At 54.1% G+C, this 16772-nt stretch overlaps 8 protein-coding genes across 8 annotated transcripts; 6 read left to right on the top strand and 2 right to left on the bottom strand.

Moving 5' to 3' along the window:
- Positions 1–423: 423 nt before the first annotated feature.
- P170DRAFT_400097 (uncharacterized protein) lies at positions 424–1375 on the top strand (the record flags this gene model as incomplete). Its single annotated transcript, XM_024846311.1, has 3 exons — positions 424–689; positions 748–1245; positions 1319–1375. Exons 1-3 carry the CDS (start codon positions 573–575, stop codon positions 1373–1375), a joined length of 672 nt encoding a protein of 223 aa, XP_024711031.1. The 5' UTR covers positions 424–572.
- Positions 1376–3244: 1869 nt separating this feature from the next.
- On the top strand, positions 3245–3448 carry P170DRAFT_322481 (uncharacterized protein; the record flags this gene model as incomplete). The annotated part of the gene is made up of 1 exon (XM_024843322.1): positions 3245–3448. A coding segment is annotated over one exon (204 nt), but the record flags the coding sequence as incomplete, so codon positions are not given.
- Positions 3449–3920: 472 nt separating this feature from the next.
- cp8 (putative carboxypeptidase Y) lies at positions 3921–5820 on the bottom strand. The gene is made up of 4 exons (XM_024848432.1): positions 5147–5820; positions 4732–5092; positions 4179–4642; positions 3921–4095 (listed from the first exon to the last, which is right to left on the bottom strand). Exons 1-4 carry the CDS (start codon positions 5717–5719, stop codon positions 4024–4026), a joined length of 1470 nt encoding a protein of 489 aa, XP_024711029.1. The 5' UTR covers positions 5720–5820; the 3' UTR covers positions 3921–4023.
- A 535-nt stretch (positions 5821–6355) lies between these two features.
- P170DRAFT_375707 (S-adenosyl-L-methionine-dependent methyltransferase) lies at positions 6356–8052 on the top strand. The gene is made up of 5 exons (XM_024845329.1): positions 6356–6631; positions 6686–6809; positions 6864–6987; positions 7054–7505; positions 7562–8052. Exons 1-5 carry the CDS (start codon positions 6452–6454, stop codon positions 7876–7878), a joined length of 1197 nt encoding a protein of 398 aa, XP_024711028.1. The 5' UTR covers positions 6356–6451; the 3' UTR covers positions 7879–8052.
- Positions 8053–8205: 153 nt separating this feature from the next.
- Positions 8206–9805, bottom strand: P170DRAFT_433230 (uncharacterized protein). The gene has a single exon (XM_024848431.1). It carries the CDS (start codon positions 9538–9540, stop codon positions 8518–8520), a length of 1023 nt encoding a protein of 340 aa, XP_024711027.1. The 5' UTR covers positions 9541–9805; the 3' UTR covers positions 8206–8517.
- A 122-nt stretch (positions 9806–9927) lies between these two features.
- Positions 9928–11320, top strand: P170DRAFT_48823 (uncharacterized protein). The gene has a single exon (XM_024853967.1). The coding sequence runs from the start codon at positions 10315–10317 to the stop codon at positions 11035–11037; it is 723 nt and encodes a 240-aa protein (XP_024711026.1). The 5' UTR covers positions 9928–10314; the 3' UTR covers positions 11038–11320.
- Positions 11321–11602: 282 nt separating this feature from the next.
- P170DRAFT_443446 (lactonase family protein) lies at positions 11603–12842 on the top strand (the record flags this gene model as incomplete). Its single annotated transcript, XM_024850546.1, has 2 exons — positions 11603–11979; positions 12029–12842. 2 exons carry the CDS (start codon positions 11603–11605, stop codon positions 12840–12842), a joined length of 1191 nt encoding a protein of 396 aa, XP_024711025.1.
- A 307-nt stretch (positions 12843–13149) lies between these two features.
- On the top strand, positions 13150–16355 carry P170DRAFT_433228 (ATP-binding protein). The gene has a single exon (XM_024848430.1). The coding sequence runs from the start codon at positions 13255–13257 to the stop codon at positions 16183–16185; it is 2931 nt and encodes a 976-aa protein (XP_024711024.1). The 5' UTR covers positions 13150–13254; the 3' UTR covers positions 16186–16355.
- The last annotated feature ends 417 nt before the right edge of the window (positions 16356–16772 follow it).

The raw sequence follows: 16772 nt of genomic DNA, 5'->3' as shown, positions 1-16772 counted from the left end.
TCAAGCACTGTAATTAATGTACACTCAATTGGAAGAAGAAGAAAAAAAACCGCAACTACAAAAGGTGAGATATTTGACAAGTATGTTTTGACTGCTCCTCTTCTGTATACAATTAAACTGGAACCTTACACCTACACTTCGGAGCCAAAGAGCTTGAAACCGGGAGTTTCAGCGGCACTACTGCTCAAGATGATATGAAATGCGAATTGTAGGAAACTTAATTCAACATTCGCAGAAAGAAATTAGGACACACAATTCTTTCGAAAGACAGGATATAGTTCAGGCCCAGGCGGCTTCTGTCGGATTCACCTTTTTACTTTCCTTCCAATCACCATTCGCGGTTTCTAAAACAATTTCCGGGCCGCCTCCTTACCTCTTACCCCTTTCGTTTTCCTCAATCCTCTCCATTGTCCCTATATTTACCTATAGCCTTCCCCTGTGTCCTCCCACCCAGAAGTCCGTTCTTCCTACACTTGTCAACCTGTTTTTTTACCCTAAACCCATATGAAAGCTGCCCGAAAGTATATCCAAGGGCCGTGCACGCCTAGAGAGGTATAAATACATATGTGAAAATGGAGTTCAGTTCCGTCAGTGCTTCCGAGATTTTGTTTAAAGCGCAGCTTACTGCTTCACAATTTTCGGTGATATTCATAGTAGAAATCCGTGGCACGACATGTGTGATGAAGGTGGTCAGTTATTCTCAAGGATTTAATGCTTATTTATGATGCCTGACACTTAGGATCACAGCATCACAACCCCGGAAAAGTTGAGCCAGTGCCTCTAGAACGCGAAACAGATATTCACGTCTGTGAAGCAACTGCCTACGAAAGATTGAAGAAACATGGTCTGTGTAATAGCGGTATCATACCGCAATTCTACGGCTCAATAAAGGACCTAGATTTACGACTCTACCAGCCTCACCTGGATATGTTCCTGAATGACAAATACCCACCGAGTGCATTATTTCTGGAATACATTCCTCATATGGAAATGATACTCCCACAGCACTATAATGAAGAACGCGCAACAAATTTAGTACATGGCATACGACAAATCCACGAAGCGGATGTTCTGCATTGCGATGTGAAACCAAGAAATATGATGATTATCAAAAGCGACCCTGGGAGGATAGTTTGGCTGGACTTTGACAGGGCTCAGACGTACAATAAAGGGGAGATGAACGAAAGACAGACACGTTTTATTTGTGAAGAAGAGATAAAGGTCTCGCAATTTACGGAACTCCTTGTAAGTATTAGTCCATATAACACTCCCGGCCTTCTATTATACGAGTCATAATATGACATTGCAAACGCAACAGGAAACTGATTATGCGCGGAATTGCATCCAAGATACCTATCTTATGTATTGCACATAAAAATGGAAATTTGGGGTTATATCGGTGGAAGACGCATTCGAATTCTTTGATAAATTGCTGGGACAGTTTGAGGTTATTGATCTGATTCTGTATTTGAAGCTTCCTATGTCTCGGTTTTATCCTAATTGTTCCTGTTCCAACTTTCTAACCATGCGTCCAACCTCTGTGGTGGCCAGGGTTGATCTGGGGACGCGGCGTGAAATCCTCGGACCTTGTATGGAGCACCTTTCATGCCACGTACCTGTTACGAACCCTTGCAACACTAAGAGCCGCGGTGTAGGAACGATAGGATAACAACTACCGGGAGCCTGGGGCGCTACGAGAAGGATTCACTAGTCACGCGATATGGCATATGAAGGCCAAATGGTATGCGGCATATCACTTGGTATACGATGGACCAAATGATCTACAGAGACCACGGAGTATATCGGGGAAGAACTATTCAAGGGTCTTATTTACCCACCTGTTAGATAGTTCTTGCTTAGTTCTTCGCGTTTAATGACACTTTATTACTTAAATATAAGTTTTATGCTGCAATCACCTTGTTAGTTACTCCTTTATGATCAGATATAGGTACCTGCTTGGGCCAATCCTTCTCTATCTGCTTGTTAGTCTTGACTCAGTCTTCGGTCCTCGTGAAAAACACTCGGTAATTAGTCTTCGGTGAGATATTATATTGATTCTAGACAGCCACAAGTGCTTGCGAATACATTATCACAGTAGTATGATATAGGCCCTGGTTTTTAAAGATACTAGGTATCAGTCTAACTACTCACCAGCTCATAGGACCTACCATACCAAATAACCGTACTGAAGAGTCCAGGCCTTGAAATCATGCCCTTATGCAAAAGACGCCCCCGTGGTCCATCTCACCATCATATGCAGAAGGTAATTAGTATAGCCAAACAGTTAAAATGATTCTTAATCAGTACCTCTCCTTTGACGGAGGAACCGTTCAACTACCGGAAGCATCCGTTGCCTCTCACTCCGTTGAACATCTATATATGCCTCTAGGACGCTACTATACAAAACTATTTTCCTTCAATTCCTTCTCTAGTCTAGTGGATATTCTCTAAAGGTAGAACAACCAGTATCCAATCTATCGAGGGACCGTCACAAGAAAAGGAACTTCATATCTTCAGCAAATCCGATCCTCTCGCTTGACCTCTACCACCATGGCTAGAGACGGCTCACCTAATAACCAAGGCGCCCATCAGACCGAAAGAAAGCATCTTGAACAAACAAGATTCGACGAATCAAGAAAACAAACCCAACCGACCACATTCTTCGAATTCCTCCGCCACTGCTACAACGTCCTATCTTGACCATATCAAGCTATACCCCCTTCCACCTCAACCCTATGGCAGATCCCCAATCCCGAAACACCGCCCTGTCCACGACTAAAGCAGTGGATCGAGTGACCAGCACTGCAGCAAGATACCTACGTCTCGGTGTGTCGCTATCTCCAGCCAGACGGGGACGCACCACGGTTGTTTATGTCTCGGGGTGGGTTGGATGAACTGGGTAGGCAATTATGGTCGATGGGACGGGAATGTGACCTGAGGCTCTATGAGCGAAATGCAGTGGAATGACATGTCGGTCAGGTCATCTCGGCACTGTGTAAGATCCCTGCTGCGCGAGAAGAGTTCGGGCTTGGGGATGGGGTTTTGTTCGAAGGTTATGTTGAGGTGTTGGATTGGGCTGGAATGGTCGGAGGCACGAACAATATATCCAGAGCCCGTGAAATATCGGATCGAGGCTTCGTCTGCAGAGTTGATGGCACGGCCAAGAGCCCCCCTCACTAGTATCAAATACAAACCAGCGCACGAGCTTCCCTTGGAGGATCTCCGCCCGAACCTGGGCGACACGGACATATGGAAAATGACCGAGACAAACCAGATGTGCATTGACGAGGCTGAGCAATCCGTCTACAACGCACAGAGCCTTCTCTGCTCGGCTCTGGCTCAGGAATACCTGTTCATGATTCAACAAGGAGTCGAATATTCCTACTTGACGACTGGAACTGCCCTTATTCTTCTTCGAGTCCCAGACAACGACCCAAGAACCTTGTACTATTACCTCTGCGAGCCCAACCAGGATGTAGATGAAGATGGAGCTCTTCAACAACCCAACACGTCCATTGCAAGGGTGCTCTGTCTCTGTCTGATGAGCTTCTTCTCACGGCCGCGCAGTCAAGAGTGGCGGTATGCGCAATGCTCAACTCTCCGTCTGACCTCACGTGTGAACGACATGAAGAAAACCACCCGGAGACTGCAGCAGCTCTCGCTTTCGGACAACAAAGACACTCCAAGCTCCATGTAATCCCCAACAAGGTCCCAAAGAACAACTCACCGTCCAAAGCCACCAATCGCACCGAATCACCACCCTTGTTCATCTGGGATATAGAGTGGATGGTTTGATTTGTTGGGAATGATGGTAATTATAGAGCCTTTTAGAATGGATAAGTGAATAGATTGACCGTGTCGTTGTTGTGGAATTTCTTTTCTTATTTAATCTTCGCAATTGATCCTGTGGGATAAACTGTGCCATATTCTTACTTCATGTATTGATCTAGGACCTAACATTTAATAATATTAGTTGTCAGTCCACCTACTCACTCACCATCTTGTAAAGACGCATCATGCACCTCATGCAAAAGACGCCCCGGTAATCCACCTCACCATCATATCAAGCGCCACATCTGGTCGATCTTGAGGTAGCTACAGCATCACATTAGCAATCCAACCCTCCAATTTCAACCCTCCCAATTTAACAGTCAATCATCAAAAGAGAATGAACTCACCAAATGCCCCGCCCCATCAACAGTCACAAACGCAAACCTCACCTTTCCATCTCCCCCCTCCACCTTCACCTCTTTCATCCTTCCCACCGTCTCCATCCCGCCCTTTTCCTCAACAAACGCCCTCCACACCCTCATCTCCCTCGCCGTAAACTCTACCTGCCCCTTCCAAACCACCGACTCCGCCCACCTTCGATTCCCCGCGGTATTGCACGCCAGGTCTAGATTTCCCTGGTAGGCCAGGAAATCGACGCCCTGCTCCAAGAGGAAGACCACCAGCTCCGACGTGGACGTCATACCGTCCGCAGAGGTATCGAAAGCGTCAATGACAGCCTGCGAGACGAATCTGTACTCTTCGACCTCACTAGGAGGAGAAAGCGAGGTCCAGACAGCCGCCGAGTTGAGATATGTTTCGATGCGGGCGGATTGGATGTAGCACATTTCGTCGATCGCACAGGGGGCTGTTACTATATCCCCAGAACCCTTATATTAGATACAGACGGTGCCGAATAGGTAGGTAGGTAGGTAGGATTGAAAGAGGTGAGGGGGAACTTACTATCGAATCTATTCCGCCCCCCAGCGCCCGCCTCCTCGTCGTACCATCCCACCACGCCCTCGTAGCAGACCGATCGCGCGGCGTCGCAGATCGCCGGGTCGGGGTTGCGCACGCAGACTTCGGACACGTGCATGCACCGCGGCATGTTGGCGGCCATGATGTCGCAGCGGGTGGTGTTGAAGACGGGCGCCGCGACGCCGGGGTTGGTCGTGCAGGGGGTTTCCCAGTAGCCGTAGAAGGAGTCGCGAGGGGACATGAAGCCGTTGCCGATCAGGCATGATTTGAGATTGACCTGGGGCTGGGAGGGGTAGATTTGGTTCTGCTGGATGATGCGGGCGCCGAGGTAGGGGATGAAATGGCCCTGGGGGTGGAATCAGCATGGGCTGGAGAATTGAAGTGCGAAGGGGGGTCGCACCGCATAGGACTCGCCGGAAAGATGCACCGGCAGAGGCTTCAAATGCGGGAACACCTCAGAGACAAAGAGCTGCAGGAATCGATGCATGTCGACGGCGGCCTGCTCCGAGTCCACGGGCAAGTCTTCGCCGTCGTCGAGGTACGAGAACCCCGTGCCGACGGGCTGGTCGACGAACAAGAGCGAGGAGTTCCGCGACCAGGACCACGGGTTATGGACGGTGCCGTTGGCGTGCTCGTTGACCAGGCAGGGCCCGATCTCCTGGAAGAGGCCGATCATGCTGGAGTCGCCGGGTCCGCCGGTCATCCAGAGGGTCAGCGGGTCGGAGACGGGGTCATTCTGGCTCTCGAAGTACCAGAAGAAGAGATGTTTGGGGCCGATGTTCAGCCAGCCGGTGTATTGGGCTGAGCCGGCGGCGCAGATGGACTCGTTCTGCTGGCGGATGCGCACTGAGTACTCTGGGAATTGGGTGCTGTGGATGACGCGAAAGTCATCGGTAGGGCTCGATAGCAGTGGTGTCTGTGAAGCGGCGAGGCTGAGGCCGAATGTTGCGGCCAGTGCGAGAAGACGCAGCATTGGGGTGGACTGAATTGTTTAGTTGTATGCGGGTTTGTATCCTCCAGCTGGACTGGGTACTTGTCAGTTGTCGTCTGCTGGAAATGTACACAGGATTAAAGCAGTGGCAGGAAATTGGAGGACAAAGACCAGGCTCCGTCACGTCACTGAGCAGGGATGCAGAGCGGTCTGGCTTGCCGACAGTCCGTCATGTTACATCGACTGGGGTTACTCGCGAAGTTATTTATGAAGTCAAACACTCTGGACTACAAAGGCGAAATATGACATGGTGATGTTGGTACGAATGTAGTATGGTGGCGTTGACATACTTGCCCAGCAGTAGATAACGAACGGCTCTTTACATGCATTCTTAAACAATTCCATCCTCCACATAATTCAGTCTGTAGAATTCAAACCAAGACACGTAACTGTACGATATCTTTTATCCGAAATTTATCCCGAGGATATGCGTTCGATAAATCCAAAGCTTAGCAACCCCGGATCACCGCTGTTCTGTCCTGTTTTGCAGCCACTTTCCTTGCGGACTGCAAGTATCTGGGTCGAACACCTGATCGAGAACCCATGGATTCGCACTCTTGATTATAATAAAGCCACACTGTTCCTTGCCATGTCAGGATATTAGTATCCCGCTCCAGCCCTCAGGGTTTCGTTTCGCACTCCATTTTGTATACTCAATGGTCCATTTCCCACAGCACACCTCACTGATTCTATTAGCACAGCCATCCCCCAGCCATGGGCTCCATACATCAGAATGACGAGTCCATCAGCCTGATAACTCAGCTATCCCGCCGGGCCCCAAGACTCAGCAATGATCAAGACCGCGACGCCAAAAGAGAATGCCTACAGCTTAGCAAAGCGCTGACAGCCCAGCTGGAGCAGCCGGAGAACGTAGCCATCGACTTGGCTGGCTCGGTACCGCATCATTCCTGAGCGCCGTCTGGCTCAATTGCTGCTGACTCCTGAAAGCCCATGATTGCCGTCAGTGCGCGCATCGCCGTTGATTTGAACCTATTCGCATTGATCCTGCACCACGGACCTGTGACCTCAGCCAGACTGGCCAAGTTGTCTGGCGCCGAGGAGCTGCTGATCGGTAGGCACATACATCAACCCTCATGGCTAGCTAATGCTCATGCCTCAAAACCAGTGCGTATCCTACGACCTCTTTCCGCCGAGCACTTCGTCGAGGAAACCGCCGCACGAACATGGCAAGCAACGCGCATCACGCAGGCCATGAGCACGGCTGAAATCGCAGCAGGGTATAGAATGATGTTCGAGCACCCCTTCTTGTCTCAACACCTCCCACACAACCAGCTCAAATCTAACAACAACCCCAGATCACAACTAATCGTGCCCGCCATGCAAAGCGCCCCCTCCTACTTCCAAACCCGAGGACCCTCCTGCCCCATCGACCCAACCGACGGCCTCGTCCAACACGCCTTCCAAACGACGCAGACGACATTCGACCGGATCGCCGCCTCGCCGTCCCTCCTGTCCGACTTCGCCCTGTTCATGGGAAACACCATGGGCGCCAGGAAGTACTGGGTGGACTGGTACCCGGTGCAGGAGCGGATCTTGGACGGCGCAGACACAGAGAAAGTCCTGATTGTGGACGTCGGCGGTGGCAAAGGCCACGATCTGATGGCGTACCAGGCAAGGTTCCCAAACTCCGGAAAGCTGGTGTTGGAGGATCTAAAGGCCGTCACGGACGCAGTGGATGGGGATGGGGATCTGGACCCGGGGATTCAGAGGCTTGAGTATGACTTTTTCACGAGGCAGCCTGTTTGCGGTATGAACCTTTCTATTCCTATTGATGATGGGCGGAATGTGGTTCTGACAGCCCAGGTGCTCGAGTCTACTTCTACCATCACATCTTGCACGACTGGTCGGATGCGTACTGTTTACGGATTCTGGACCGCGTGGCGGCGGCCATGACGCCGGGGTACTCGAGGCTTTTGATCCATGAGATGCTGGTGTTGGAGCGGGGGGCGTCGCGGTTCCAGGCGCAGCTGGATATGACGATGATGGCGTTTAACGGTGGCATGGAGCGGACGAGAGAGCAGTGGCGGGCGCTGCTGGAGAGGGCGGGGCTGACGGTGGTTGGGTTCTGGGATCCGGTTGATGAGGGCGGCGATGGGATTGTTGAGGCGATGGTGAGTTAATCAGGACGATTGGTGGTTAGGTAGGATCTGGTTTAATTGTAGGTGTTCAATTGATGTTATGTTAGTCTGCTCAGGTCTGTTTTTTCCGGCTGAGGGAGATCGTTAGTATAAAGGGATGGGGACGGTTAGAAATAATAACCAAGACTAGGTGCCATTACGATCGATCACATTAACCTTGCCGAGGTGAATGTAGCAAAGAGAAAGGTCCCTCAATCGTGTTTCTGTTGCTGTCGATAGTATGAGAGCCTTGCATGTGACCTCTCACATGCCGCGCTTTCGGAGGCCGAACGGCATATAAAGAGATGCCCCCGACAAATTTAGGATTATGCCATCAATTCTGTTCATTGACCTCCAGAGACCAGGAGGGAATTATTAACATCATATAGTGTGTACACATGCATGCAATTGAAATGCTGGTCAAGCCTTCAGCCTGACAAGACGAAAAATCCAACTCCTCATTCAATGCCAATTCACATCTCCATATCTAGACAGTCTGTCAAAGATCCAAGAATATCCAGATAGGAGAAGAGTAAGTGTATGTTGTATGTATATTTCAAACCAATTCATCCGATTATATGAAAAAAAAGATAAACCAAAAAAAGACATCCTCTGATCTCACTCCTTAGTATTTATTCCACATTAGATCATTCTCGGCTGCGATGCCACCGACCCGCGCTGTCCGCTCGACGGCCCCGACCCGTCCGCTGACAGCATAGTCTGGCGTCTGGCGTTATTGTTCACGACGGACTCCAGATCCGTGCGCGACGAGCTGGCCGCGAACATCATCGAGTTGCGGTCGAATTTGACCTCGCTGGTCGGCCGATTGTTGCCGTCGACCAGCGGCACCATCGAGTAGGCGGACGCGCCCGCCGCTCCCCCTGCTGCGGCCGCGGCGGCAGCCTCCGGCGGCGGCGGAGGCTTTTCGAACATCTTGGTGATGCGGCTGGCGAGGCAGTACCAGCCGATGGTGCCGATGAAGATGGCGCCCACGACGCTGGCGACCGCGATGGCGGCCACCATGCCGTTGTGGTTCCATTCGTCGAGGTCGAAATCGCTGGAGCTGGTGGAGGCGGATGACGTGCTCGAGGTGGAGGAAGAGGTGCTGGAGGAGGTGGTCGAGGAGGAGGTGGTGGTGGAGGCGCTGGTGGTGGTTTGGGTGGTTTCGGAGGACGAGGTGGACGTGGTGCTCTCGGCGGAGGTCGTCGTCGGCTCGGCAGTGGTCGTGGGCTGTTCGGTGGTGGTGGGTTCCTCCGTCGTGGTAGCTTCGGCGGTGGTGGGCGTGTCTGCGGTGGTTTCCGCAGCTTCGGTGGTCGCCGGCTCTGCGGTCGTTGCGGCCTCAGCAGTCGTCGCCGCTTCAGCCGTGGTCGCCGCGTCGTCTGCGGCCGCCGTGTCAGCAGCTGCCTCCTTCTTGTCGTCGTCGTCGGCGGCGTCGGTTGCGGCAGCTGCAGCGGCCGCCGCGTCGTCCGTCTCGGCTCGTTTTTGGAACCATCGCCCGGGATAGAAATTCTCGGAGCCAACCGGAGGATCGTTGGGGATTGGAGAGGGATCGTCCAGGGTGGTGGTGGGCGAAGGGAGTCGGGTGAAGCTGGTGGGTTGCTCCAGGCGGGCAGAACCCAGGGAGCAGAGCGCCAGGGTGATCACCACGGAGAACCGCATTTTCATTGGGGGTTCAAACGAGGGAATTGGGGGGTTGCGAGGGGGGAAATGACATTTAAAGCGAGCGAAGGAGGGAGCGAGGAAAGGGAGAGAAAAAAAAGATGCCGGCTGGATGGTCTGACTGACGATCCAGTACCAGACCCACGCAGGAGGATTATGGAAGGGAAGTCAGGGAACAAACAGAAAAACCCTCTCCAGGCACAGACAGTCAATAATAATGTTTGACTCTGGCTGGGGCTGGTGATTGGGCTCGGGGAGAACCGGTGGAGAGCGCTGGTTGATGCGGTTGGTCTGCCACGCGGCGACGCTCCACCGGCGTTCTAATTTTATAGAATCCCTTCGTATCTCACTCTCCGTCCGATCCGATCGATGATAGTATATATGACTCTATGTTCTATGTTCTATGTTCAAATGTGAAGGTTTCTGTACTTTGTTGGAGTAGAGAAAGAGAGTCAGGGGCATCGGCTGACTTTGACTTCCGGGAAAAGATCTTAACCCGCCAATGGCTTCCGTCTCGTGTTCCGGTTGGTTTTTCCACGGTGTACCATGGATCCATGGATGTCAATGGTATAGATTTTATTGTTTGCTCAATATTCCTACCTGTACACTCACAACTACACAACTCTGCCACGGACAGATATTTATAGTCGGGCATTTAATCCACTGCATACATGACACAGGTGGATAAGGCTGTCTCATGTCGATCCCTCTTATTCCCCGTCCGCGCAGGACGTGGTGGACGACTGCGCTAACTGAGGACACAGGGCAGATGCTATTCTTATGCAGCTCGGGCTGTGCAGCATCGCTCTGTACTCCAACCGATGCGCAGACCAGTTTCTCTGGCGAGTAATTTGTAAACACAGGATTCTTATCCACTTCACTGCCACCAACCACCCCGGTGGGTCGCCAGCTTTCCCTTCTCCACAACCTGGAGACTTCGACTTTGACTCCAAGCAGTTAGACTTCGGAGTAGAGCAGGAAACTGGAAAATATCGCAATGTCGGGCTCGGAATCCGTCGACGTCATGCTGGTTGTCACCTTGGATTTAATCTACGCCGGACATCCGGAATGCTGCCACGCAAGATGATTTTGATCAGCTTCCCTGAACAGGACCCGAGCCTTGCGTCTCGATGGCCTCCGACCACATCGGAGAGAGGACATCCAACGTCTGACTGCCTTGCCTCTTGGCGAAGTGTGCGCTGGAAGGAGGCGGAGGCTCAGGCCAGCGCTTGTGCTTATGCTTGGCTTCGGGCCTCGTGGCCTGAGGCTGCCGCCAAGACTGTTTGGCCCGATCGCAGAAGGGAGAAAAGACCAAGAATCAAACGATCATCGATCAAGTTGCACATTTCGCCCCATTCCACTTGTCGCACAGGGGTATGCGACTTGACCTTTACCCTACAGAAATTGCAAGATCGACTATGCGGCGCAAGTGCATTCCGCCCCGCCCCATTGACCATGCATCGCCAACATCGACATCGCTCGGAATGTCGTTTAACACGATGAACGGCTCCTTCAAACCTTGTAAGGCGCGCGGCCGACCCTGCTTCATTTCAACCTGAAACCAGACAACAGCATCTTCCCGGCATATCCCAGCACAGACTACGAGGTATCACCCCGTAGATGCCTCAGACAGTGGTACAGGTGTAACCGCCCGGGCAGACTCCCACGGGGATTTCTCCATGCGGATCGGACGCGGTCGTGGAGATACCCGAATGAGCCAATCCCCGCCAGATCGACGTGGACTCTGCACTTTCAACGGCGCTCGGTTTGACGCCGTCTTCAGCTTACAGGTCGAGTATCACGCTGTCATTTGGTGGCGAGGACCCTGTCCCCGCAATCATTGGCTAGCGTGGGGTGACAGCTGAGCCGGGCAGCCTGCCAGCCTCCCCGTCTGGCCCCCTCGAACGCCCTTGTTCGATGTATCATAACCGCAGATCCATGCCGACTAATCTCTTTATGACGGACGGTTCCTGATCTACCATTCCGCGGTGAAGTATAAAACATCCGTGGATTCCTCCTCCTGTCCCCCTTTCAACCCAACAATCCTTTCCGATCATTCTCGCCCACCATGTCCCTTCGTTACTTGCCCCTGTTGTGCTGCTCGCTGGCTTCGGCAGCCAACCTCTATGCCACTCATTACTCCGGTTCTGTTTACACTCTGTCCCTGGAGGGCGGAGATGACGGATACTCTTTGTCCGTCGCCTCGGACTTGAAGACCTGCGGCCCTATGCCCAGCTGGATCACCCTCGACCCCGAATCGAAGCTGCTCTACTGCTCCGACGAGAACGGCGATGCCTCCAGCAACGGGTCCCTGACCAGCCTTGCCATCGGCGAGGACGGCAGCTTGACCGAAGCCGCCAAGACGGACGCCGCGCCGGGCGGTGGCGTCAACAGCATCATCTATACCGGCGAGGACGGCTCCAAGTATCTGGCCATCGCGCACTAGTACGTACCCTCTAACCCTACTAAGAATCCACTTGCTAACTTGGCGCAGTGGCGGCTCCGCCCTGTCCACCTTTTCCCTGCCTCTGGACGCCGATGCCGAGCCTCTTCAGGTCTTCCACTATGAATTGACCAAGCCCGGCGCCACTCCCCAGCAGGGTGCCTCGCACCCCCACCAGGTCATCCTCGACCCGTCCGGCTCCTTCCTGCTTTCTCCCGACCTGGGCGCCGACCAGATCCGCGTGTACGCCATCGACAAATCTTCGGGTTCCCTGAACGACTGCCCGTCCATCGAGTTCCCGCACGGCAGCGGCCCCCGTCACGGCCTCTTCGAACAGCCCGAGGCCACTCGCTTCCGATTCCAGCGCCGCGCCGGCTCGCAGCAGACCCTGCTGTACACGGTCAGCGAGATCGGCGGCCACTTCAAGGCCTTCGACGTTTCTCACACCTCCGACGGATGTCTCGCGTTCCGCGAAACCCAGTCCTTCGACCCCTACCCCGGAGGTCTGCCCGAGGGCGCCACCCTCTCGGGCATCCAGTCGGACGGCACCTCCTTGTACGTGTCCATCCGCTCGGATAAGGGATTCGATCCCAACGACTCCATGGTGACCCTGGGTCGCTCGTGCAACGGCACCGTCGCCTTCCGGGACCTCACCTCGTCGTACGGCACCGTCCCTCGCACCTTTGAGATCAACGAGGCCGGCGACCTGGTCGCCATTGGTAACCAGGCGTCGTCCAACGTGGCCATCGTCAAGCGCGACCCGGAGACCGGCAAACTGGGAGACGAGGTGGCCAGCGTGCAGGTCGGAGAGCCTGGCGAAGTTGGCACTGCCGAGGGTCTGAGCAGCCTTATCTGGGGGTTGTAAAGGCTGTACAAAATTGGGGGCTTGTACTGTACATTAGTGCTATGTAGTTTGTTGTCGTGAGGGGTAGAGTTGAAATAGAGGATCTGCTGGTGACAGATGCCGTTAGAAGTTAGAGTGCGGGAATACAATGCGAGATTTGACTTTGGAATTCTGTCTGTATCAGTAGGAGAGAACAAAGACTCGAGAACAAAGATGTCTGCCTCAGGCGACAGCCGACGTAGCAGGCGGTAGATAACGTGACAGCGGCAGAAAAGCAGGCCAAACCCCAAAAAGAATAGAAAGAGAACGACTTATCAATCAATCGATCCGACAGCCCAAACGACTGATGACCCCCTACGGCATCAGCCTTTGTTCCTCTCGTCCCTAAAGTCCCGGCGACAGCGTCCTGCCCTGTCCCCGGATGTATTCGTCAATGCAACCCGCCCGGTTGCTGTCGAGCTCCGTCCGACCCTGTCGATTCGTCGCGCACCGCCGTTACCCTGCCGCCGTCGTTGCCTCGCGTCGCTTCCATATCTCTCGACTCCTCCGCTCGTCGACCCCGGCCGGCTCAGATCCTCGTGCAGGCAGAGATTCCACGTCCGAGAATGTAAGCGGCCCTGCGTCGACGGTCAATCCCGGACAGAATGTCTCGGAGCAGCGGACGGCAACGACGACGCCCGTTGCCCCGTCCGCCGCGGAAGAGCAGCAGTCGGTGAAGAAAGAATCGAGCCCCTACGGCTCTGCGATCCGTCGCGCCCTTCGGAACAAGAAACCCGCGAAAGAATGGACCGCCCCCGTCGCTACCGTCCCCGATTGGTTCTACGAGCGGAATACCGTGGTCAACGGGGATGAGGAGCGCCAGGTGGCAGCGCAGGCTCCGCAGCAGGTGAAGATTGCCCCGTCGCTGACGGAGGCGGATCGAACGCAGGCGGATGCGGTCGCGCAAGGCGGCGGCAGCGGTGATGACAACGGGGGACCTGCGCCGTCGTCAGATGGAGCGCCTGGAAATGAGAACAGGTATGCCTTGACCGAGGCGCTGTGGCAGGAGCTTTGTGCCTCGGCCAGGGCGGGTCTACGACTTCCGCCCGCGAAGTACGCAGCGGAGCCGTCGGCGCGCAAGTCGCATCTCGTCCTGCAGTACCCCGGCCACGACGGGATCTTGTTCTTGGATGCGGTGGTGAAGAGGTTGGCGCAGGAGCTGGGTGCGGACCTGGTGACGCTGAACGCTCAGGATATCGCTCAGCTGTGCAGTGAGCAGGATCTGGAATCTGTCGGGACGACGTCGCCGATCCGGTCGTTGGGGTATGAGGTGTACCGACCGGCGATGTCGGACGCTTGGCAAGATGTTGGGGAGGAAGGGGAATCCGACGATGCGGACGCCATGGAGAGTGCGATGCCGTCACGCAGCTACCGGCCTGGGCTTGCGGGTCCGAAATTCATCACCATTGAAAGTTCCCGCGGAGGTGCTGGGGACATTCCTCTTCCCATGCCGATGGGTCTCAAGTCTTTGGTGGCTGCCTTCAACGCCCCGATGGATGGCTCTGGAGGCTCTGCATCGTCGCAAAACGGCAAAGATCGAGCCGAGGACATGCGACTTCGACTGATCAACGAGCTTCTTTCCTCGCCTACGAAGCCTTCCCGACAAGCAGACAAAGCAACCCCGGAGGAAGAGGGGGAATCCCATGCGATCAAGAATGAAAACACCGCGCCCACACAGACCCGCGATATCATTGTGCAGGTGCAGGATTATGGCGAGATTCAGAGCACGCGAGAAGGCGCTCGGTTCATCCAGTTGTTGCAAAAAGCTATCCAAGATCGGAGAAAGGCTGGATCCCGAGTTCTGTTCGTCGGTACCGCCTCACAAGACGCCACGCCCGACTCGGATGCATCGCGGTTGATGCAGAACGCCTTCGACGATCAGTTTTCGCAGATGCTTGTGGTTACTCCTGCCATGGGCTCGGATATGGCAGAGAGGACATTTACCGATGACCGCAAGAAGCGGACTCTCGAGATTAACATCCGCCATCTGCAGGACATGTTCCGAACACGACTGCACGAAACCCCTTCAGCGTTGAAGGATGACATCTTTTCCGACCGTGCCTGGCCGCTCGACGCCTCCCTTGTGAAGGAATCCGGCCTCGAGGACCGCTACTGGACATACAGCCAAGTGCACTGGGCTACTACCCTTGCACTTGGAAACCTGAAACCGGAGGAATCCTTCGGCTTCGACCACATTCGGCAAGGAATCGAGATGATGCAAAAGACGGAGCGCATCCGAGGGGATTGGTTGCAAGAGAAGACGCCCAAGGCGAAGCACACCGAGACGGGCAACGAACGGGAGCGACTCATTAACTCCCTCCGGAAAACATGCAATACCCACGAGAAGAAGCTACTAAACGGCGTGGTCGATGCGAAGAGTCTCCGGACCACGTTCGAAGACGTCCATGTCCCGCCCGAGACCATCGATGCCTTGAAGACGCTCACGTCGCTCTCACTTATCCGCCCCGAAGCTTTCACCTACGGTGTCCTTGCCACCGACAAGATCCCGGGTCTCCTTCTGTACGGCCCCCCTGGTACGGGTAAGACGCTCCTGGCCAAGGCCGTCGCCCGCGAAAGCGGTGCTACCGTACTGGAGGTCAGCGGCTCGGAGGTGTATGACATGTACGTCGGAGAGGGCGAGAAGAACGTCAAGGCCATCTTCACGCTCGCCAAGAAGTTGAGTCCCTGCGTGGTCTTCATCGACGAGGCGGACGCCATCTTCTGCTCGCGAACCGGCGCCAGCAGCCGCACTTCCCACCGGGAGCTGATCAACCAGTTCCTGCGGGAATGGGACGGAATGAACGATCTCTCTGCCTTCATCATGGTTGCCACCAACCGACCCTTCGATCTGGATGATGCCGTCCTGCGACGTCTGCCCCGGCGACTCTTGGTCGATCTCCCCACCGAGCAAGACCGTCATGCCATTTTGAAAATCCATCTCAAGGAAGAAACGCTTGATGGCTCCGTCGACCTCGCCGAACTCGCCCGTCGCACGCCCCTCTACTCCGGATCCGATTTGAAGAACCTGTCTGTCGCCGCGGCGCTGGCCTGCGTTCGCGAGGAAAACGCCCTCGCCGCTCAGCATCAAGGCGAAGAGCCGTATCAGTACCCGGAGCGACGCACTTTGACCTGGACTCATTTCGAGCGTGGAATGGAGGAAATCAGCGCATCCATTAGCGAGGACATGTCGTCGCTGTCGGCGGTTCGCAAGTTCGACGAGCAGTACGGCGACCGCAAGGGACGACGCAAGAAGAGTCCCGGATGGGGATTTATGCCTGCTGCGACGGAGGAGCCTGACACAGACGCTGCGCGCGTGCGGACATGAAAAGTATGACGGTTTCATAGACATGAATTTGGTGTTTCAATTTGAGGTTTTGTTCCAGTGGATTTTGCTACATGCTTTTTATAGAAGAGGAGGTCAGATGGGATATTTTGGACGATCTTGTATTTTTAGCGATATCCTGTACACTAGGTATATAATCCTTTCATCCACAGCCCGTTTATAATGACTGCGGCCAAGGAGTGGGAAGTTCCGGCGAAGGAGCGTAGGACGTTGCATGATGACATCGACTCTCGACTTCCGGCGATCGTCATTTTTCTCCGCCCGAAACTTCGTCTCTTCCTTTTCCCCCACATCTTTCAGTCTTCTTCTGCTTTTTCCCAAATCTCTTGGAATTTCCTCTCGGCTCGTCTTTGTGCATCGAGGATTTTCTTTAATTTCTATTTCTACCCCCGATTCTTCCAGCTCAGTAGCTCTCTACACCTGGTTTCCTCGAATCACCCCTTTCTTCGCCTCCACCTAGCCTCGCCTCACCCCTCTCTCTTCTAACCGCCAATTCTGGCCCCTAAGCTAGCTAATATAGCTACTTTGGAGTGCTCGAGCTAAAGCTATTTGACTACCTTCTTGCTGGT

The sequence above is a fragment of the Aspergillus steynii genome (assembly GCF_002849105.1).
Source record: "Aspergillus steynii IBT 23096 chromosome Unknown P170scaffold_1, whole genome shotgun sequence".
NCBI classification, from domain to species: Eukaryota; Fungi; Ascomycota; class Eurotiomycetes; order Eurotiales; family Aspergillaceae; genus Aspergillus; species Aspergillus steynii.
The sequence above is the reverse complement of the archived record's forward strand: the minus strand, read 5'-3'. Positions and strand labels throughout refer to the sequence as shown.

Coding starts and splice junctions, on each gene's coding strand:
- cp8 (XM_024848432.1), bottom strand. CDS start 5,719: ATGCTGCGTCTTCTCGCACTGGCCGCAACATTCGGCCTCAGCCTCGCC. Junction 5,093..5,146: donor TTTCCGGCGAGTCCTATGCG/GTGCGACCCCCC, acceptor TTCCACCCCCAG/GGCCATTTCATCCCCTACCT. Junction 4,096..4,178: donor TTGATGGGGCGGGGCATTTG/GTGAGTTCATTC, acceptor GTGATGCTGTAG/CTACCTCAAGATCGACCAGA.
- P170DRAFT_375707 (XM_024845329.1), top strand. CDS start 6,452: ATGGGCTCCATACATCAGAATGACGAGTCCATCAGCCTGATAACTCAG. Junction 6,632..6,685: donor CCATCGACTTGGCTGGCTCG/GTACCGCATCAT, acceptor GACTCCTGAAAG/CCCATGATTGCCGTCAGTGC. Junction 6,988..7,053: donor GCAGCAGGGTATAGAATGAT/GTTCGAGCACCC, acceptor CAACAACCCCAG/ATCACAACTAATCGTGCCCG.
- P170DRAFT_433230 (XM_024848431.1), bottom strand. CDS start 9,540: ATGAAAATGCGGTTCTCCGTGGTGATCACCCTGGCGCTCTGCTCCCTG.
- P170DRAFT_48823 (XM_024853967.1), top strand. CDS start 10,315: ATGCAGCTCGGGCTGTGCAGCATCGCTCTGTACTCCAACCGATGCGCA.
- P170DRAFT_433228 (XM_024848430.1), top strand. CDS start 13,255: ATGCAACCCGCCCGGTTGCTGTCGAGCTCCGTCCGACCCTGTCGATTC.